Raw genomic sequence first — 23,347 nt, 5'->3', positions numbered from 1 at the left:
AAAGAGACACATGTACCCCAATGTTCAGTGCAGCACTGCTTACAATAGCCAGGACACGGAAGCAACCCAGATGTCCATCGGCAGACAAATGGATACTAAAGCTGTGGTACATATACACAATGGATTACTCAGCCATTAAAAAGAATGCATTTGAATCAGTTCTAATGGGATGGATGAAACTGGAGCCTATTATATACAGCAAAGTAAGTCAGAAAGAAAAACACTAATACAGTATACAAATGCATATATATGGAATTTAAAAAGATGGTAACAATGACCCTATATGCAAGACAGCAAAAGAGACACAGATGTAAAGAACAGTCTTTTGCACTCTGTGGGAGAAGGCCAGGGTGGGATCATTTGAGAGGGTAGCATTGAAATGTGTATATTATCATATTGTGAGGTGGATCACTGGTCCAGATTCAATGCATGAGACAGGGTGCTCAGGGCTGGTGCACTGGGATGACCCTGGGGGATGGGATGGGGAGGGAGGTGGGAGGGGTGTTCTGGATGGGAACACATGTGTGCCTGTGGCTGGCTGATTCATGTCAATGTTTGGCAAAAACCACTAAAATATTGTAAAGTAATTAGCCTCCAATTAAAATTAATTAATTAAAAAAAAAAAAAAAAACCCTACTATGTGACACAGCAATTGTACTTTTGGGTATTTACTCAAAAGAAATGAAAGTTTAAGTCAACACAAAGACTTCTACATATAAATAAATATATGTATATGTAAATATACATATACATATATATATATATTTATTCATATCTACATATATGAATAAAGCATAGCAGCTTTATTCAAAAGAGCCAAAAATAGTCATCAATCCTATTATAGGTTGATTGCATAAACAACCTATAGGTAAATGCATAAACAAAGTGTGGAATATCCCTACAATGGAATATACTTAGAATTTTTTTTAATTCTAGTCTTGAATTCAGTCTTGAATAACTGACACATGCATTAACATGAATCTCAAAAAACATTATACAAAGCAAAAAGAGCCAGACACAAGAGTACCTACTCTGTGAGATTCTATTTATACGAAATTCTAAAACAGGCAAAATTCATCTATGTAGTGATAGAATGCAGATCAGTAATTGCCTGGGGCCAGAAATTGCAGGGAGCAGGGGGAGTACAATTATAAAGAAGTAAGGGAAGAGACAGAAACAGTCTCTATCTTGAATGCTATGGTTGTTAATAGATACATCCATGGCACATATGGTAAAGAATCTGCCTACAAAGCAAAAGATCTGGGCTTGATCCGTGGGTCGAGAAGATCCAAGATCCTCTGGTGAAGGGAACGGCTACCCAATCCAGTATTCTTACCTGGAGAATTCCACGGACAGAAGAGTCTGGTGGGCTACAGTTCATAGGATCGCAAAGAGTCGGACATGACTGAGCAACTATCAGCACTTATAAAATGAATACATTTTACTGTATGAAAAATATGTCTCAGTAAAGTCAATTTTCTAAGGAAAAAAGTCAGTAAGAGGAAAAAAACTAATGTACAATAATCAAAGTTAGATAGTGGCTACTGTGGGAGAAGAGAGATTGGTAGCACTTGAGAAGGGACAGAAGCAAGAACCCATGCTATGATTATACAAGTTGAGTTCATTCTGGTAATTCAATGACCTTATGATTTGTGAACTTTTCTGTATGCATGTGATTCCTTAATGAAAAGAATCATTTTTAAAAGTAAATTTAAATCAGTTCTATGAAAATACTCTGTAAAATGTGCCAACACAAACTCTAACCAACATGAGGAAGAAAGAAGGTCTATCAGAGGTTAATATTATCAGGATTGTCTGTAGGAAACGAAATGAACACCATTTACCATTCATCCAATAATCTTCAGGTCTCCCTTAAACACATTAATAGCAAATTGCACAACTGCTTTATCAGACAACACTAACCAACCTGGTTTGGCACACATAACCTCTCTAGTTTAAAAAAAAGTTTTTTTTAACTGCCAATATTATGCTATTTTTCATGAATGAATTCAGTTCAGTTCAGTTGATCAGCCATGTCCGACTCATTGTGACCCCATGGACTGCAGCACACCAGGCTTTCCTGTTCTTTGCCATCTCCCAGACCCTGTTCAAACTCATGTCCATCGAGTGAGTGATACCATCCAACCATCTCATCCTCTGTCGTCCCCTTCTCCTCCTGCCTTCAATCTTGCCCAGCATCAGGGTCTTTTCTAATGAGACTTCGCATCAGGTGGCCAAAGTACGGGAGCTTCAGCATCAGTCCTTCCAATGAATATTCAGGATTGCTCCCCTTTAGCACTGATTGGTTGGATATCCCTGAAGTCCAAGGGACTCTCAAGAGTCTTCTCCAACATCAGAGTTCAAAGGCATCAATTCTTCAGTGCTCAGCCTTCTTTATGGTCCAACTCTCACATCATCACATTTCTAGTACATGATTACTAGAAAAACCACAGCTTTGACTAGATAGACCTTTGTTGGCAAAATAATGTCTCTGCTTTTTAATATGCTGCCTAGATTTGTCATAGCTCTTCTTCCAAGGAGCAAGTGTCTTTTAATTTCATGGCTGCAGTCACCATCTGCAGTGATTTTGGAGCCCAAAAAATTAAAGTCTCTCACTGTTTCCACTGTTTTCCCATCTTATTTGCCATGAAGTGATGGGACTAGATGCCATGATCTTCGTTTTTTTAATGTTGAGTTTTAAGCCAGCTTTTTCACTCTCTTTCACTTTCATCAGGAGGCTCTGTAGTTCCTCTTCACTTTCTGCCATAAGGGCGGTGTTACCTGCATATCTGAGGTTATTCTTATTTCTCCTGGCAATCTTGATTCCAGATTATGCTTCATCCAGCCGGGCATTTCACATGATGTACTTTGCATATAAGTTAAATATGAACAGTGACATTGTACAGCCTTGACGTACTCCTTTTCCAATTTTGAACCAGTCCGTTGGTCCATGTCCAGTTCTCTGTTGCTTCTTGACCTGCATACAGATTTCTCGGAAGGCAGGTAAGGTGGACTGGTATTCCCATCTCTTTCACAATTTTCCAGTTTGCTGTGATCCACACAGTCAAAGGCTTTCACGTAGTCAATAAAGCAGAAGTAAATGCTTTTCTGGAACTCCGTTACTTTTTCAACGATCCACTGGATGTTGGCAATTTGATCTCTGGTTCCTCTGCCTTATTTAAATCCAGCTGGAACATCTCGAAGCTCTCGGTTCATGTATTGTTGAAGCCTGGCTTGGAGAATTTTGAGCATTACTTTACTAGCATGTGAGATGAGTGCAACTGTGTCATAGTCTGAACATTCTTTGGCATTGCTTTTCTTTGGGATTGGAATGAAAACTGACCTTTTCCAGTCCTACGGCCACTGATGAGAGTTCCAAATTTGCTGGCATATTGAGTGTAGCACTTTCACAGCATCATCTTTTAGGATCTGAAATAGCTCAACTGGAATTCCTTCACCTTCACTAGCTTTGTTCATAGTGATGCTTCCTAAGACCCACTTGACTTCACATTCCAGGATGTCTGGCTCTAGGTGAGTGATCACACCATCAACGTTATTTGGGTCATGAAGATCTTTTTTGTATAGTTGTGTATTCTTGCCACCTCTTCTTAATCTCTTCCACTTCTTTTAGGTCCATACCGTTTCTGTCCTTTATTGTGCCCATCTTTGCATGAAATGTTCCCTTGGTATCTCTAATTTTCTTGAAGAGATCTCTAGTCTTTCCCATTCTATTGTTTTCCTCTACTTCTTTGCGTTGATCACTTATAGGAAGACTTTCTTCTCTCTCCTTGCTATTCTTTGGAACTCTGCATTCAGATGGGTATATCTTCCCTTTTCTCCTTTCCCTTTCACTTTTGTTTTCTCAGCTAATTGTAAGGCCTCCTCAGACAACCTTTTGCCTTTTTGCATTTCTTTTTCTTGGGGATGGTTTTGGTCTCTGCCTCCTGTACAGTGTCACGAACCTTCATCCATTATTCTTTAGGCACTCTGTCTATCAGATCTAATCCCTTGAATCTATTATTCATGAATGAATTATTTTTAGCAAAATGCTTTCATGCTGATACCCTCAAGTAAAGTAACTAATTTTTTTTTATATTTAAATGAAATCATTTCATCATTTTCATTTCTGAAATCAGGAAAAGCTGGGGTGGGGGGTGGGAATCACATATATGTGCACAAAGAACAGTGTAGCCATCAGTTTCTTCCTAGCAGTTTCAGATGAGCTGAAAGTTAGTGACTTACAGGGAAAAAAAAAAAAAACCAAATATGGCAAATCAAGCTTTCCCCAAAGAGTGTTTAAATGTCAACTAGGATATCAGATACTTTTCTGACATTCCACTACAATGATGTGTTGATTTTTCATTGATTATGAGTTGCTGTTTCATAAAGTTAAATCTGGTATATTTTTCTCAGTAAGATGAGCAGTCTCTAAGTTTAGTAAATTTTTGACCTATCTAGAAACACTCGTTTTACTTTTAATACCTTTTAATACTTTTAATACCAACATATATCAACTGACATGTTGATATATGTTGATGTGAAGAAAATTTATAAATCTAACATCATTCTTGTTGCCATTTAATTTGTGATTTCTGGTGAGCTCCTTCTTTATATTACAACAAATTCTCCAAAAGTTCTAATTCTCAACTGCTTACTCCATCAATCTGTTACTAAAGCCTTGTGCCATGTTTTAATTTTTCATAGGGCTTACATTCCTGTATTTTTCCAAATTTGCCACTGTTAGCTATCTATTCATCCTCCCAGAAAGATTTTCTTCCTCTTTTTTATTAGGTTAGGTTATCAATGGAATACTAGTGGATATGTGCACAACAGACACTTCACAAAGAATCAAATAAAAGATAAACAATCACTCAGTAAAATGTCACTGATCAAAATGCAAATCAAAACCACAAAGAGAAACCTCATACCTGTCAGTATGGCTATCATCAAAAAGAATACAAATTAATTATCCTTCAATAAAAAATACATTAATTTACAAAAAAAGAATACAAATGAACAAATATTGGTGAGGATGAGGAGAAAAGGGAACCCAAGTATACTATTAGGGCTTCCCTGGAGGCTCAGTGGTAAAGAATCTGCCTGTCAATGCAGGAGATGTGGGTTCGATCCCTGTGTTGGGAAGATCCCCTGAAGAAGGAAATGGCAACCCACTCGTGTATTCCTGCTTGGGAAATCCCACAGACAGAGGAGCCTGGCAGGATACAGTCTATGAGAATGCAGAAGAGTTGGACACAACTACGCGATTAAACAACAACAGCTCGCTGCTGGTGGGAATGTAAATTTGTGCAGCCACTATGGAAAACAGTATGGAGGATGCCAAAAAAACTAAAAGTCAGAACTACCATATGACCCAGCAATTCCACTCCTGGGTACATATCCAAAACAAAAAACAAAAAACCCCTGATTTCAAAAGATACAAGAACCCCAATATTCATAACAGCATTATCTACAATTGTCAAGATATGGAAGAAACCTAAAGGTTCATGAACAGATGAATGGATAAAGAAGATGTGGTACATGTATACATACATACACACATGGAATCCTAGTTAGCCATAAAAAAAGAAAAGAATTTTGCCATTTGCAGCACATGGATAGATTAGGAGGGCATTAGGCTAAGTGAAATAAGTCATACAGACAAAGACAAATACTATTATGATACCGCTTATATGTGGAATATAAAAAATAATACAAAAGAATATATATATAAAATTAAAACAGACTCACAGACAGAAAACAAACTTATGGTTATGAAAGGGGAAAGGGGAGAACGGACAGATAAATTAGGAGTATGGGATTAACAGATACACAACCCTACATATAGAACAGACAAGGATTTACTGTATAGCACAGAGAACTATATTCAATGTCTTGTAATAACCAGGAAAAAATCTGGACAAAAATATATATACATATAACTGAATCATTTTGCTGTACACTTGAAACACCATATTATAAATCAACTATATGTCAATAAAAAACTTTTAAAAATTTTACTATATTTGCATAATTATTTTTAAGAAATATCAGCAAATAAATATATAAAATGGACTAGGCTACACAGAGTCAATGTATCATTTTTAAACTACTAATGTTCATAAAATTTGGAAACATAACATGAGAAAGTACATAAAGTATGTGTGCAACCATGTATCAAAATGCTTATATTTAATAAATGCTTTTATAATTATAATTATTTATAATTATACACATACACTAATAAAAGATTAAACTAGAATATGGAAGCTTTCTAACTACCCCTTAAACAGGGATGTAATCCATGGGCTTCTTATATCAGACTCTCCTGAAGTGACAATGTTATTTTATTGGAGATTTGGACCCTATTCTAGACTTCAAATAACCATAAAACCAAAGTAAATAAGACAGTATAGCACTGGCACAAGAACAGACATACGGAATATAAACAGACCCATGCCTGATTTAGAACAAAGGCGCCACTATAGAAAGCAGGGAAAAAACAGTATCTAGATGAAAAAGGTAACTTGGCATCTGCCACACACTGCAGATAAATCAATCCCAGGTAGATTTCAGACCTAAACAAGGAAGATTAAAGATGCAACTTTTACAAGACAGGAGTATATAGTTAGGAAAAGACTTCTTAAACAGGGAACAAAAAGCATTAACCACAAAGGGAAAAGAATGGATAAAGAAGGTGTGGTACATGTATACATACATACACACATATATATATAATGGAATCTTACTCAGCCATAAAATAAAGAACAGAATTCTGCCAGAATTTTTTATCTACAATTATAATTGGGCAATGGTACCCCACTCCAGTACTCTTGCATGGAAAATCTCATGGATGGAGGAGCCTGGTAGGCTGCAGTCCATGGGATCGCTAAAAGTCGGACACGACTGAGCGGCTTCACTTTCACTTTTCACTTTCCTGCATTGGAGAAGGAAATGGCAACCCACTCCAGTGTTCTTGCCTGGAGAATCCCAGGGACGCTGGTGGGCTGTCGTCTATGGGGTCGCACAGAGTCGGACACGACTGAAGCGACTTAGCAGCAGCAGCAGTTTAGCAGATAATTGGGAATTATTCATCAGAAGGCACAATATGAGAAGGAAAAGGTATAACACAATGAGAAAAATACAACACTTATTTTTTAAGGGCTCCTAAAAAGGGCTCCTTTTTCAATAAGAAAGAAAACCCAATAAAAAATAGGAAACAGGCTTGACCAGGCACCTCACAAATATGAAAAGGGGATTAATCTTATTAAAATGACAATGAAACACTCAATGTGAAGCAATGGGAATGCTCACACACTGTTAATGGGAATGTGAACTGGAGAAGCACCATGAAAAACAATTCATCAATAGTTACTCAAGTATAAAGACAGTAAATGTGCATGCATGTGAGTACCAGAAGATGTGTACAACAATGTACATAGCATGTTACTCACAATTGTCAAAAATAAAAATAATCTAATTGCCCGGCAACAGTAAACTGAATCACTATGGTGTAATCATAAAATGGAATACTTTACAAATGAAATTAATAAACCACAGTGACATGTGACCACATAGAGAAATCTCTCATAAAATGTTCAGTGAAAGAAGCTGGATCAAGAAAACATATATAGCAAGATATAATTTTCATGAAGCTCCAAAATATAGAAAAAAGTGATTGCCATAAAAGTAAGGAGATCAGGATTGTGAGAGCTATTGGGGTGCTTTCAGTGTTTATTTCCAACTCTAGAATATTTGAATACTTGCTCTTACTAACCTGTTTTGATATACATTTGTTTTACACCCATTTCTGTAACTTTGATTTCTTTCTCAGTTAAAAAAAAAAAAAAGCTTTAAGAAAGGAGATTCCAAAAAAAAAGGAAAGGAGATTCCTCAGTTCCTCTCCAAACCTGAGGTAGGACCTCAGAGTTTACATTTTTAAGAAGCATCAGTGATGATTCTTATCCATACTAATAAATGTAAGAAACACTGGCCAAGAGCTATCTAGCCTCCCAAAAGATTAAACTTTAATCATATTTTCCACCTATCCAAAGAAGTCAAACAGAAAAAAAGTTCTAATGGTCTTAAATTTGGAGGGCAGCCAGAGGATTTGATCTTTCAGTTTCCTTTCCTTTTTAAACGCTATTGGAATTAAAATATATGTAAAAATATTCATCAGCAAGCCAGATTATTAGAATGAAAGTAAAGATTCTTTGGCCCTGAAGAACAAGCTAGAACAATCAAATAAATAGCTATTTTCAATAGGAACCTTCTCCCTACCCCCAAAAAGCTATAGTAAACAAATCAAATACATAGATTTTGTACTGAATGAGTCAGATTGAGGCTACAAAGTTGACTGTAAAACTGTTTTCAAAATTCCTCAAGAGCAAAGGACTGACTTAGTTTTCATATTTCAAAGAATTTAATTATTCTTTATTTTCAGATTTTTGCCACGTTCTGTGGGGAATAAAGTACTTATGTACAAACCAAAGCTAACACAAACCTATGGCTAAAAAAAAAAAAAAAAGATTTATCAATATGGCTATGCATCTGCAGCCGAAGCAAAATAATGTTGAGTAGGTGAATTCTGATTAGTAAAGATACACAAAGAATAAATGCTGACAAATTCAAGGTCAAATTACTCAGGTACTATAGACAGATGCCATAAAGACCACTTAAAAATCTCTTTTCATTAAACCACCAGACAAGGAATATCAGACAAAAAGGACAAACAATAAATCACAAGGGTCACACGTTATTTCAGGCTACAACTAAGTGTAACGCTGAAGACTATAGTGATTCTCTGACCTTTTTTCTCCCTTCTGCTGTGAACTCTATTTTAAAATCTGCCTAGAATCACAGGACCTTCTTGAGAATATAAAATCAATCTTGCAGCCATTTATTCCAATTACTAATTTTTTGTAATCAAATACAATTATCATAGGGAACTACTACTATTTTAATTTCCCAACTGTAAATATTTAATACTACAAATAATACTTCAATAAAAGTATTGAAGCTCTGTTTCAATTAAATCTGATAAAAGATCACTTTACCTGGGCAACAGAGCCTTGCAAGCCATTCTGAACACGGTAGAATCTCCTAACAAAAACATCAAGTAAAGCAACTTCAAATACCATAAACGATGGTGATGGGCTTACAAAAATTGCTGAGCCATCAGAGCTGCAGTCTAAACGGAAGCAGGCTGCAACATGAGGTCACTATTGACAAGGACCCAATCAACAGTCCACAAATTTTTTCCCAAGTACTATGCAACTCGGTGGGAGGTAGGGAAAGGGGGACAAAATTCTGAATCTGGCTTATTCTATAAAAATATTTAAGCATAACCTACTATAAAGGAAAAAAGTCTGTTTGTTTTCATTAATCACTACTATATCAAGAGCTATAAATTATGACAAATACGACATTGCTAAAACAGATGAACAATAGAGAACTATTACTACTCATTATCCAAATCAGAAAGGCATTAATGGTTAATTTTTACAATCTAAAATAAGGATGATTTCCAGATAATTTATGCCAGAGCCCCACTAAATGACTATTTCAAAAACTATAGTTTTGGAAAGTAAATATATAAAACAAAACAAAAGCCCCATATTCCTTTCCAATCAAAAGCAAAATCCATTTCTTCACTTTCCCCATCAATCTGGGAATACCCTATACCTATGACAACAGTAAATTGAAAAGATTCCTCACTATTAGAAAGTTAGTAAGTTATAACAACCCCAAGTCTTTAAAATACCATGTATCATTTTCAGGGCAATAGGAAGGAGGAAGAGAACCTGTCTGGTTCTTATTATGCTCTGAAACTTCAAAAATTGTTTTACTTTAACAATTTATCTTATTGACCCAAAGCATAAATTTTACTTTTTTCCACCCAACATTTCTGACACTCCCACCAAGTACATTTTCTTCCTCTTTTCCCTTTTAAGTGGAACCTAGCTAGCGAAAATGTGGTGAAATGATTACCAATTGAAATATTCTGCAAACTGCTTAGTTACTGGGCTTAAAGGAAAAAGTAACTACTACATTTCTTGTGCACCTATAATCAGCTGAAGGGACATTTCTTCAACAACAGGAAAGTGCTAGTTGCTAAGCTGTGTTTGACTTTTGCGACCCCATGTACTGCAACCTGCCAGGCTTCTCTGTCCATGGGATTTCAACATATAAGGTATCCACAGAATGAAGTGCAAACCAGTCTCAAACTCCTCAACTTGGATTCTTCCTTAACCACTACATCTTCTTTCCTGCATTACACCTAAAATCAAACCATCATAAACTACTGAGCTCACAAAAATGAAGCCCTAGCAGCAACAGCACATGAAAAAGAGCATCAAACTTTTTATTCTTTATAAATTCCAAGTTTTAGCAAGGCATTAAAAGTACAATTTTAAATGAACTTTACAATAATGCCAATTAGCTGGGGTTTTGATCTGTAGTTCTAGAAGCAATATAAATTAAAAGTTAACTAACCTCAAGCCAAAATAAACCTTTTCAATACAGTCTAGGAAACAGACTGTGAAAAGCACAGTGAAAATAAAGAACTCTTACAGAACTCTCTATTTTCTATTAAAAGGTAAAGAGTCCCCTAACATTTGAATATCTAAATAAAGCCAAGTCGTATATAAACGTGTGAATATAAAGCAATCATTTTTCATCTAAACAGATACAACACACTTTAGAAACAAGCTTGGGATTTCCTTGTATTTCTTGAGTAAGACTGAGCCTCAGAAGTAACCAAAACTGCTTTTTTGTGTAACCTAGGTTACCCATACCCTAAATCCCACCATTTTTCCCACTCTGCACTTGGCTCAATCTTAACAAAATATGGCTAATGGCAAACAATGTATAGAAATAACAGATGCATAAATAAGTCACTCAGTACAACCCATACACAAATATTTAAACCAAGTAGTAGAAAATATTTAAACTGGTTCTGTAAGAGTGGTCTGTGAACCAAAGATCAAAACTGTTTTTTCATAACATTTCACTGTGCTGATATTTGCATGATGATGCAAAATCAATGGTAGAAGAACACTGCTTTGGGTCTTAGCATAAGGTTCAGGCAAGTGGTACCAAACAAACCATGCCCAGTGCATTCCTCAACACTACTCAGTTGCAATCTTTTTTTAAAAGGAACAAGTCCTTGATGAAGAAGTAATACATATTATTAATTTTATCTCAGCCCTTGAACATACTTCAATATGTGGTGTGACAAATAGGAAGTACACACAAAGCAAATTCTGCTGCACAGCTTGGAATGATGCTTGTCTTGTTTGAGTTGAGAGCTTAACTTTTAGCATGAAACACTCATTTTTACTTGAAAGATAGACTGACAGATTATAGTTATTCCAATTTGAATATCTGGTAGAAATTTTCTCAAAAATAAGCAAGACAGAACTAATAAAATTTGGGTTTTCCAACAAAAATTAGAATTCTGGAAAATCTGTATCCTCCACCAGAAGCTTAATAGCATACTAATACTTAAAGATACTTTTGATATAATCAGTGGTGATATTAAAGAATATATATTTTGATATAATATCACTATTTGGAAACTCTGAATAACTCAGTAAGGCAGTATTTTTCAAAATACCAATATACCATATTACAAAATCAAGCATGGCTAAAAGATTCTCTCAAAGTACAGGAGAGACCAATGGATCAGAGTATGAAAAATTCAGATATGCTTTCGGGTTCCACATTACAAATAACCTTTAATAAACTACAACTTATTGAGTTTTGGTGTACTGTCAAAGAATATCCACAATTATCTGAAAAGACTATAAAAATTCTCTACCTTTTTCCAGCTACCTACTTATATAATGCTAGATTTTCTTCACATACTTAAACCGAAATAACAGATGGCAACAAATTAAATGCCAAAGAAAATGTGAGAATCTAGCTACCATCTATCAACTTAGACATGAAAAAGATTTGTAAAAATGTAAACAATGCCACTAAAAAATTTCTCACTAAAGATTCTTGGAAGATTCTGAAAAAGCTACTTTTGATTAAAAAGTTTTACATTAACATGTAATGAGTTCATTACTACTTTAAGAAATTTGTCAGTTTGGGTTCCCAAAAGAGTAAATGCCAATAGCTATAACCCATAGTAACAATTCTTTGTGGTCCACAAACTAAACCAAAAAGTCTGAGAATCAATGACTTAAAACTAACAAAGGAGGAGAAATCTATCAACAACAACAACAAAACCTGTTGGATCATAAATAGCTGTACTTCAGCTACAAATCCTAAGCATCTTTCAAAGTACAACTCAACAAAGAATACACCCAGCAGTTTATGCTATTTTAATTTATAATATGGTAAATATCCAAAGGTATAAAATCAACATTAACAAAAGTCTTTGGAGTCCTTAATGATTTGTAAGAGTATAACATCTGAGACCAAAATGTTTAAGAATTGCTCAATTGTCACTTAATGTTTATTTCCCTGAGGTTTCTAACATATCTTCCCACAGAAATACAAAGTCGGCTATCTAATACTTCCATAAAATATTTGTAAGCTACCTCAGAGGAAAACTCAAAGAGACAAAACTTTAATGGGCTTCACCGGTGGTCTACTGGTTAAGAATCCATCTGTCAATGCAGGGGACCCAGCTTTGATGCTTGATCCAGGAAGATCCCACATGCCATGGAGCAACTAAGCCCATGGGCCACAACTACTGAGCCAGTGCTCTAGAGCCCTCAAACCACTACTACTGAGCCCACAGACCTCAACTACTGAGCCCACAAGCCTAGAGTCCGTGCTCTGCATAAGAGAAGCCATTGCAATGAGAAGACTACACATCACAATAAAGAGTAGCCCCTGCACACAACTAGAGAAAGCCCATGTGCAGCAACAAAGACCCAGCAAAGTCAAAATACATAAAATACATAAGAAAAAAAAAAGACAAGACATTTAGTTAGCAAAAGTTCAATCACTAGCTTCATGCAACACAGTATCCATTAATTCCCTAAAATGAATTTATTAAGAGCTCCCTATTTTCTAGGTCCTATGCATTCTAGGATATTTCTTGCCTACCTTTCTTTCATCAAAGTTGAATGTATTTTTGTATATGTATGGCTGTGTCCCTTTGCTGTTCACCTGTAACTATCACAATATTGTTAATCGGCTATACCCCAATACAAAATTTAAAAAAAAAATTTTTTTAAGATGAATGTGTTCTTTGCCTTTATGCTCTCAATCAGCCAAACCTAAAATTTAATGTATAAATACTAACTGAAATTTATAGGGGTCAGCACTAAATCTAGAAGACCACTGTGACAGACACATCTATTTGTATTGCCTGATACCCTGACCCCTTTCTTTTGGTATTAGCCCCATTTTTCAGTGGCAAACTAGTTCTTCCCTCCATCCAATGCTCTTGATACATGCATAATTTACAATGACTCACCTCTACCCTGGTTGGGGAATGGACACACAATCCAATTTATGCCAGATCCTCTCCCCTGTTACCCGACAGGAATCTGATCTTGAGCAGAATGACAGATGCAAGGAAGTAGTTTGAAATCTCACAGCAACAGCCACATGCTGAAGAGATTCTTCCATGACCCTTTTATACTAAATTCTCTAGAGCTCTCATGTTCTTCTCTCTGCTTTTCCTTTCAAATCTGGTACCTATCCAGCATTCTTCTAATAAATTATCTTTTTTCTTTCCATTAGCCAAGATCTGTTTCTATGATTTGCAATTAAGGAATCCTGACTACCCTCAAATCTCCAATGACTCCATCTAAAAATGGCTGTGCTGGAAGGAAGGAGGATCCTCTATAAAGCTAGACAGATGATCCAAAAAAAGAAACTATTAGCAGCATGCATTTCAAACAATATTTAACCTTGCTGGTAAACAAATAATATGCCTAACGAATTCACCTCTCTAAATGAGCACTATCCAAAAGAAATTTTTACAGTGATAGAACTGCTCTATATCTGCACTGTCCACTATGCTAGCCACTCATCACATACGGCTATTGAGCACTTGAAATGTGACTAGCACAACTGTGGAAATTTTTTAAATTTTATTTAATTAAGTTTAAATTTAAATAGCCACATGTAGCTAGAGGTTACATTATCGGCAAGCATAACTCAAAGAAAATAAAGAACACCAGTTTAAATCTATTGTTTTCAGGTGCTCAAGAAAATACTGCTAACAGTAATGAAAACTGAGACAAGTATTTTAAGCAGTCTGGAAATACTTATCAAAAGTCACAGGAAAATTTTCTCTTTGAGCCTAATGAATTTTCCAAATTTATTTGGAAAAAGCCAAAAGAAGGATAAAAGGACCTAAGAACAAAAGCTGTAGAGTAAGCTGGAATAACTCAAAGATCAGAAAAAAGAATTAAAGTAAATACATAATTAAGACATAGCTAAATACTTTAGCATATAGCTTATAAGTATTTTCATATATATCTAACATAGAATTAAGAATATCATGTAAACAGAAAAGTACAAACAAAAAATTATACCAGGGGCAAAAAGGTGAACTGGAGGAGAAAATGGCAACCTACTCCAGTATTCTTGCCTGAGAAATTCCAAATTCCAAGGACAGAGGAGCTTGGCAGGCTACATACAGTCCATGGGGTCTTAAGAGTTGGACACGACTTAGCAACTAAACCACAACCAAAAAGGTGAATAAACATGTTAATATACCAAAATTATCTTCCTGTCTGAAGAAACTATAACTAATATAAAAATATAGAGTCCCAAAGAGACATTTAATAGTTGTATTTAGAAGTATGGGCTTCCCTGGTGGCTCAGTGATAAAGAATCTGCCTGTAATAAAGAAGACATGGGCTCTATCCCTGGGTTGGGAAGATCCTCTAGAGAAGAAAATGGCAAACTGCTCCAGTATTCTTGCCTGGGAAATATCATGGACACAGAAGCCTGACGGGCTACAGTCTATGGGATCACAAGAGTCAAATATGACCTAGCAACTAAACAAAAGTTTAGAAGTATACACTTTAAACTACTTTATAATTTTTCTAGATGACAATGAATAGTTCTTTCATTAAATTACTAGTTATTTTTTAAATATTTTGTTGTCTCTTAAATTACTATTTAAATGAATTAATTAGTAATTAAATATTTAAATTAATAATTAAATATTTGTTTAATCAAATTATTTTCTCTACTTTTTAAATCACTATTTTATTGAACACAAATTTAATGAAAAACATCTAGTGGCCTAAACAAGTAACCGTCCCCCTAATTAGAAAACCATGGAGCTTTACAGAGAACTAGGACAGAATTTACCAAACCTAGAGCTATGAATGGGGCGTTCTTGAATTCTCTAATGCTTCCTAAACATTGTGTCCAATGGTCCTACCCATGTGCTACGATAGTGCCTCCAGCCTACCATCTTTAATAGCACTTTACACATGAAAGGATTGGAAAGCACCATCTTAAAGAATCACAGAGTCCTCTTCTCAAAGCCTAGTTCAATCTAGTGCCTAGGAGCTGGAAATATAGTCAACTCAACCACTATATGTTTCTCTAGCAATTCTACTTTCAAAGGTTCTGAAATTTTACACAACCCAACTAATACACTAATAATACAAAAACAAATTAACTTTAAGAGAAAATATACATAAGAGATTATTTTTTAGAAGGTATTAATAGCTGAAAACGCCTTAACCAGTTTATTTCTTTAAAACATTCTTATTGTTCTTTTTCATATACAAATTAATCTTTCATATATCATTATAATCTGTGTAATTTAGTGCTTGAGTAAATTTACAACCAGAATGAAGTGCTCAAAAATTAGTCCTTTCAAATGAAATACTACCTTGTTGATGCTGTAACACTATTTGGTTCCAGGATGTTTTCAGTCATCCTTAATTGTACCACCTCTGGCATGTCATCTGATTTTCCTGCACCCTCTTCTGGAAGTTCTTCTATATGTTCCAGCTTTTCATCTTCTTCTTCTTCCTCAGAAAGTTCATTAACCTATATAAGTAAGAGGAAACCGAGAATTAAAATTTAATGAAACTGTTAACTGATATCTAAAACATACTATTCTAAGAAAAATTTAAACACAACTCATTTTCAGCTTCATTTCCTTAAGACTAATTTCCCTTACAAAGTATCTGCCAACTTCTCCACATTAGAGTAAAATTTCAAACCAAACATAATATTTTTAAAGCAGAAGGTAATGATTATATTAGTATATCACTAGGAATACGAATAAGACTGCAAACTATGAAAAAGCATGCACACTATAACATTTAAAAAGCTTCATTTCCTAACCAATCAGATTTGTAAATCTAAGAGCTACAACGAAGATTTCAACTGACCTCTCCAATTTCCAAGTGCACTGAACAAGTGATTTTAACACAGAATAAGTGTAGAAAAAAAAAGGGCACAGAAATTTTGCCTTAAGGTCTTAACTATGTTTTAGAAAATGATGGCTAACTTCTAAATGGTTCAGACTCAACTCTTCATGCAGAAACTGGACCTTACAACAAGGAAGAACTCACTATTTTTACCATGAAGCACAACTCAAGGTTATAATTCTCTTTCTGTCAGGGGCTGTAAAACATTTTCTATTATCAAACTGGCTACATAAGTAAATAATCATTCTAATTAAAAAGACACAAATATCTAAGAAGGAAAACGAACAAAATATTTTCAAATGAAAAACATTTATTAAGCTATCCCATAGAAGAAACTAGCCATAAAATCACACCATTTTTTATAAATTAATACTAGTCATTAAAAACATTAAACAGTAAACATAAATAGTTCTATCCATTCTAGCCAAATGGGCTGACAATACCTAGAATGATTACTGCTACATGTAACACTAGTGTTTTTCCTGACAGGCAAATACAACAATTGCTACAAGATTCTCAGAAATGAAAATTTGAATCAGAGGGTAATTATACTTTGATACTCTACCAACTCCTAATTAACAAGTACTGAAAATCATTGGCCTAAGTGGTTACTGAGGAGGGCATGGCAACCCACTCCAGTATTCTTGCCTGGAGAATCCCTTGGACAAAGGAGCCTGGTGGGCTACAGTCCATAGGATCGCAAAGAGTCAGACACGACTGAGCGACTAACACACACACAGAAATGATTAACTGAGAAGTTAGATTTATACATAAAGGTGAAAATTTCAAATGACAGGTCAGTTTTTAAACTGGATGAAATGGAAAGTTACTCTCTTTCTCTATCTATGTATTTAATAAATTACTTAAAATCAAGAATGTATTTAATTAATATCTACTTGATAATCCAAGGAAAAAAACTGGCAAGAAAATACTGTTCTTAGGTTTGAGTACAAGATTAGATGACTGCAAAAAAAAAAAAAAAAGTAACGTGACTATTTAAACTGAGAATAGATAACTATTCAGTACACACATTTTTGGTTCAGAAGGACTGCAATTTTAATGTTACATCACCGATTTTAAAATCAGTTTGTCTACGGTCAATAGCTCTTTCCATTAAAACTTTACACTCAATTATAATGAATATATATTTGATTCAATAAGCTTTATGTAAACTAATAGATATTTCCTAACATTTTCACCAGTAACCATCAACTAAGATAGGACATGAACACAATCAATTGCCTATGGGTCTTTCTTCTCACTCCCCCACCCCTCACCCCAGGCCTTCTAGTGTAATTTCTTGCAGTAAAAATTCATTAAATTGGTTTGGGTAAGAGTAAAAATTAGATAAAAATGCTCCATCACTCCACAACTTAGCTTCAAAAGTTCTTCTTGATCCTCTTATCAACTTGACCTTCTGCTTATCAATATTCTGTTCATAAGTTATTCTGAACCTACCCTATATAGGCACCTGACTCAACTTCACTTATGGAAAACCCTCAGCCATACTTACATCTCTTCCTTCTTTGACTGCTGTAATTCCCTTCTCTAGGACCTCGTGAAATGCCTGCTCTCCAGACTCCAGCTTGTGGAGAACGCTGCTACCTGCCTTCTCAAACGTATAAAGAAACATAATTATCACCTACATCTTCAAACCACTCTACTGGATTTGCAATCATTTAAGGATCCCATACACAGAATCTGTTCTCTGACTCTGAGTCATTACTCAAACACTTCCTATTCAACATCTCCAATCAAAGGAGACCTCTCATACTATTAAAAAAAAAAATCTACTACCTTGAAAAGGACCTAATGGCCAAATACTTGCATTAATGGGATAAAACTCTGAAAGTAGAGAGTGCTAAATAAGTTTTGCTTTCCTCAAATATCAAAATCAGGGGGAAAACCAATGCACTGCCAGGACAGGCCGGGTCTGCCCACCTCTTTATGTATGTGGATAACAAATTAGCAGCATTTAAGTTATAACAACTTTAAAATGCAACCAAACGGTGCTGAGTTTGAGGAGATTTTACTTTCACTCAGTATCTGATCAATTCAGCTTCACAAGTCAAATATGAAAGATATGAAATCTACCTTAAAAAAGAAATTTCAGAAATCTGTACTATTGAAATCCAGTTATAATTCAAACTGTAAGAAAAGTAGACAATAGATTCTGGTGATTAGCAACATGAGCCAAGATAAGTGATATACCTTGCTGTCTCTCAGGACTCATTACACTACCCTGTTTTTTGAGCATATTCTGTTCAATATGCTAATATCCTCTTTTCTATTCACAGTCAAATCTGCAGAATTCAACATTATTTACAGGTGTTAATTGACCACAACTATTTAATGTAAAGCACAATATATTTTGAGTCAGTTTTTATAGTGCTTAAAAAAATACAGAAATATAAATGCAATATATGTGAGCTATGAATATATTTCAGTTTACGTAAGAAAGCTGCAGGATAATAGAAATATCAGAGAATTATACCACAATGTAAAACATAATCAAAATATACCCTGCAGACTTTAGAAGAGTCAAGATACAAACTTTAGATCAAATTGGCATCATCAGTTTCTTATAAGTCAAATCATCTCAGAAAAGTAGAAAATGAGTAACACAAATGTGTGTTATGTTGTTTCATTTTCAGCAGCCATTAACTTTATTTTAAAAAATTAACTACTGAACTAAAATGAAAAGAAAGGTGGCACACAGAATCCCCCAAAGGTGAGAGTTCATATGGATATCAAAAAGCATTAAACATTTAAGGCACATATATTCACTTGTCCTCTTCTTGTCATTTTCTTTTCAGCAAAAATAATTCTGAACAGCTGTGTCAGTTCTTTATTTTAATCAAGTTTCTTATGTCACATACTGTATAGTTGGAAACCTTCAAAAAAATATGCCAGAAGTTCCATGGAGCACTGTTTCAGGCTACAAATTCTACGGACTTGATTTATCTCACAAATACATATATAACATATATATATGTGTGTGTGTATACATATGTATTCATCCTCAGTTTATACATGGTAAATTATAATTTGATATCTATTACTGTCTTCTTAATAGTTTCTGATACTGGAAAACAGAGAGGAGAGGAAGAAAGGAAAGGAAGAAGAAAAAGAGGGAAGGAAAGTCAGACAATGGTAAAAATGGTTACATGAAGAAAATATAAAAAATTTAAGGAACCGACCTACAGCTAACTAATCAATGACAAATGAGACAAGACTAAACAATGGAGAAAAGGCAAATTCTCCAATAAGTTGTGTTGAGAAAACCAGACAGCAACGTGTAAAAGAATGAAATTAGAACATTCTCTAACACCACACACAAAAATAAACTCAAAATGGATTAAAGACCTAAATATAAGACTGGATACCATAAAACTCTTAGAGGAAAGCAGAGGCAGAACACTCTCTAACACATATTGTAATAATAGCTTTTTGGCTTCATTTCTGAGAGTAAAAACAAAAATAAATGAGACCTAATTAAACTTACTATAAACAAAACAAAAGTAAACCTACAGAATGGGGGCGGGGGGTGGAATACAACCAATGCAACTCACAAGGGATTAATTTCCAAAATTCACAAACAGCTCATACAGTACAATAAAAATTAAAAAAAAAAACAAAAACAATGGGCAGAAGATCTAAACAGACATTTCTCCAAAGAGGACATGTGATGGCCAAAAGGCACATGAAAAACTGTTCAACATCGTTAATTATTAGAGAAATGCAAATCAAAATCACAATGAGGTATTAACCTCACTCCAGTCAGAATGATCAGTATCAAAAAGTCTACAAAAAATAAATGCTCGAGAGGGTGTAGAGAAAAAGCAACCCTCCTACACTCTTGGTGGGGATGTAAACTGGTGCAGCCACTATGGAAAACAGTATGGAGGTTCCTTACAAAATTAACAATAGAGTCCCATATGATCCAGCAGTCCCACTCTTGGGCATGTATCTGAAAAAGACAAAAACTCTAATTTGAAAAAATACACGCACCCCAGTGTTCCCAGCAGCACCATTTACAACAGCCAAAATATGGAAGCAATCTAAATGTTCACTGACAGATGAATGGATAAAGAAGATGTGATTGATACATATATACACATGTAACTGATACATACACACACACACAATGGAATATTACTCAGCCATAAAAAAGAACAAAATAATACCATGTGCAGCAATATGGATGGACTTAAAGATTATCATACTAAGTGAAGTAAGCCAGAAAGAGAAAGACAAATATCATGTGATATCACTTATACATGGAATCTTAAAAAAAATAAATATTTATAGAATAGATCCACAGACATAGAAAACAAACTTATGGTTACCAAAGGTGGTGGGGGGGGGGGGGGATACATTAGGAGTTTGGGACAACTGTGTACCACTACTATATAGCACAGGAAACTATACTCAATACTTCATAATGATTTATAAGAGAAAAGAACCTGAAAAAGGAGAAAAGAACCTGAAAAAAGTTAGCTACATAACTGAATGTGTAACATGTATAACTGAATCACTATGTTGTACATTCGAAACTAACACAATGCTGTAAATTAACTAAACTTCATTTAAAAACACAAAACAAACCTAAGCAAAGTATAATTCCCAATTATTAAAAAGACTTATCTATAAAAGTTCACAACGGTATAGAAACCCTTTTAAATAAAAGCTGGGCTACCTAGGAAATAAAACTCCTACCTCACATAATCAAAGCCAACACCTATAAGAATGAATGAAAATATGTATGATAAACATTCAAGAGATGCTGCTTTATAGTTTAAGAACAAATGAAGGGAAATAATCCATTGTCCATCAATAAACAGCATAACCATATAATTTATCATCTAAACTTGGATACATTTGAAAGTGAAAAGGGAAGCTACTAAAATAACAATAATTTTTATTATTTGATTATATTATATTATAATTTTTTATTATTTCTTTCTAATAATTACATTAGAAAGCAGATATAAACTACGATGCCTCTGAGAAAACTGGGATGTGCTATCACCATTTCAAGTGGATACAGATACTATGAATCAGATAAATTATATGCTATATTCATACAATAGAGAACTTACTCACACAGATATTAAAAAAAAAAAAAGACTACGTTCTTTACATTCCAATAAAAGATCTCCAAGATACATTGTCAAATGATTAAAAAAGAACAATGTGTAGAATACTATGTAAAGTATGCTACTTTCCATAAAAATTAAAATATTAAATTAAAAATATTAAAAATTCTAAGAAATATTTACTTACATTTGCATAAAGAAATTCTGGAAAAACACATTCAAAAACCAATGAGAGGGAGAGGATGGGCACAGGTACGAATAGGACATTTTACTATATATTTTACCTTATTTATTTTTAACCAGGTGAATTATTATTTTTAAAAAGGTAGCAGCCCCACCCCACACTCAAAATATAAATAACATTATAGGTTTTAATATAAAAGTTTGCTTGACAAATCATTTCACTTAAGTACACAAGAAAAACTTCCAGACAGACCTAAAGCATGAATTCTAAACCTGAGAAGTCTGGATTAATGTGGCTTTACAGTCAAAAACAATTACTCAGAATCAATATTCTCACTTCATAAAGAAGAAATGAATGAGGACCCTTTTATAGTCTCAACCATTAAGGCATAACAGTAACAACAAAATACACTGTTGAGAAATGGGTTTTAATATTCAAGAGCCACAAAATTTAAAACATCTGCAACCTAAACTATTACTCTCCTGATGCTTCCCTAATGGGAATTAATATGATGATGGTTACACTGCTGCACTGACTTGCTACTTCAATCAAAAAAACATTTTTAAAAGTTTGTGTCAATTTTATATACCACCTTTCCCTCTACCTTCTAATTCTCAACCTTTGCCTACATTCCTCTATGCTAGCAATTTCTTTGCAAAAACAAAAACACACTACTCTTACAAAATAAACAATGCTTAATTTAACAAAAGAAAAACACAAGAAAACCCACAAAAGCTCTAGCGTATCTCTGGTTTCGATTCCTTTTCCATATTATCCAAACTGACGACAAGAAGTTGTTCAGAAAAAAAATCACATTCATATACTACATGGAAATACCACCTATGATAATGTATAATAACCAAGAAAATTACGTCCTAAACTTTTAGTACTTAAAAAGTCCACATAACTTTGGGCCAAACCTTTAAGAGCATATTCTTTACCAAATGAAAAAAACCTCCCTCCAAGTAGAATATTTAAAATAGTCTCACCTGTTCAGTAATTGAACTCAAATCATTAGATGAAAAATCTTCCTCTTCATTCTCAAAAAACTCATAGTAATTTTCCAGAAGTCCAGCCATTATCCTGCTTACTATTTCTTGTTCTTTCAGATCTTCCACATCTGTGTAAATACTAAAAGAAAAGTCCAAACTGAATTGAGAGTCCTTAAATCCATCACAGATAAAGTCTGAAGAAACTGAGTCACTTTATAGACCTGAGTGATTTATGCCACCATTCTGTGCCACAGTTTTAACATCTGTAAAGCCAACCTAATTTGTACCTTGTTCACAGAAATACTGGGAGGATTAATCAGATCTACTATAAAAAATGATGGTTCATCAAGCAACCTATGACCCTTGGGAGATAGTATGATGATTCTATTTCACAAATACAATGTTATTTAATAAAACAAAAATTTGTGAAAAACTTACTGGAAGACATCTGGACCAAAGACAGCAGCCAAAGAGTTTGCTGACCAAATTTCTTCATGATGTGATGCTACATTGGCTAAAAATCTACACAGGAACTTTAACAAACTGTAATTAACAGGTGGAAGCTGTTGCAAGAGGAACCTCAACTTTCTTCCAAATTCATCTTCATTATTATAATCTATAAAACATAATGACAGGGTTTTTTCTTAATGAAGCAAAAGCAAAGCTCAGATATTTTGCCAGATTCACATTACTCCACCTTCA

General features: G+C 34.4%; 1 protein-coding gene across 10 annotated transcripts in view; it reads right to left on the bottom strand.

Moving 5' to 3' along the window:
- FAM13B (family with sequence similarity 13 member B) overlaps positions 1–23,347 on the bottom strand; it is an 84,287-nt gene that overhangs the window by 36,286 nt on the left and 24,654 nt on the right. For 6 of the 10 annotated variants that reach the window (XM_027546406.1, XM_027546405.1, XM_027546411.1 and 3 more), the window contains exons 5-8: positions 23,084–23,261; positions 22,643–22,784; positions 17,884–17,979; positions 15,824–15,984 (exon numbers count right to left, since the gene is read on the bottom strand). In XM_027546406.1, coding sequence (XP_027402207.1) covers positions 15,824–15,984; positions 17,884–17,979; positions 22,643–22,784; positions 23,084–23,261 — 577 coding nt within the window. The remainder of the gene's footprint in view (positions 1–15,823; positions 15,985–17,883; positions 17,980–22,642; positions 22,785–23,083; positions 23,262–23,347) is intronic. The other 4 variants (XM_027546412.1, XM_027546410.1, XM_027546414.1 and 1 more) reach the window with 1 other exon arrangement.

This window comes from Bos indicus x Bos taurus, chromosome 7 (assembly GCF_003369695.1).
Source record: "Bos indicus x Bos taurus breed Angus x Brahman F1 hybrid chromosome 7, Bos_hybrid_MaternalHap_v2.0, whole genome shotgun sequence".
NCBI classification, from domain to species: Eukaryota; Metazoa; Chordata; class Mammalia; order Artiodactyla; family Bovidae; genus Bos; species Bos indicus x Bos taurus.
This window is presented reverse-complemented; position numbering and strand designations above follow the sequence as displayed.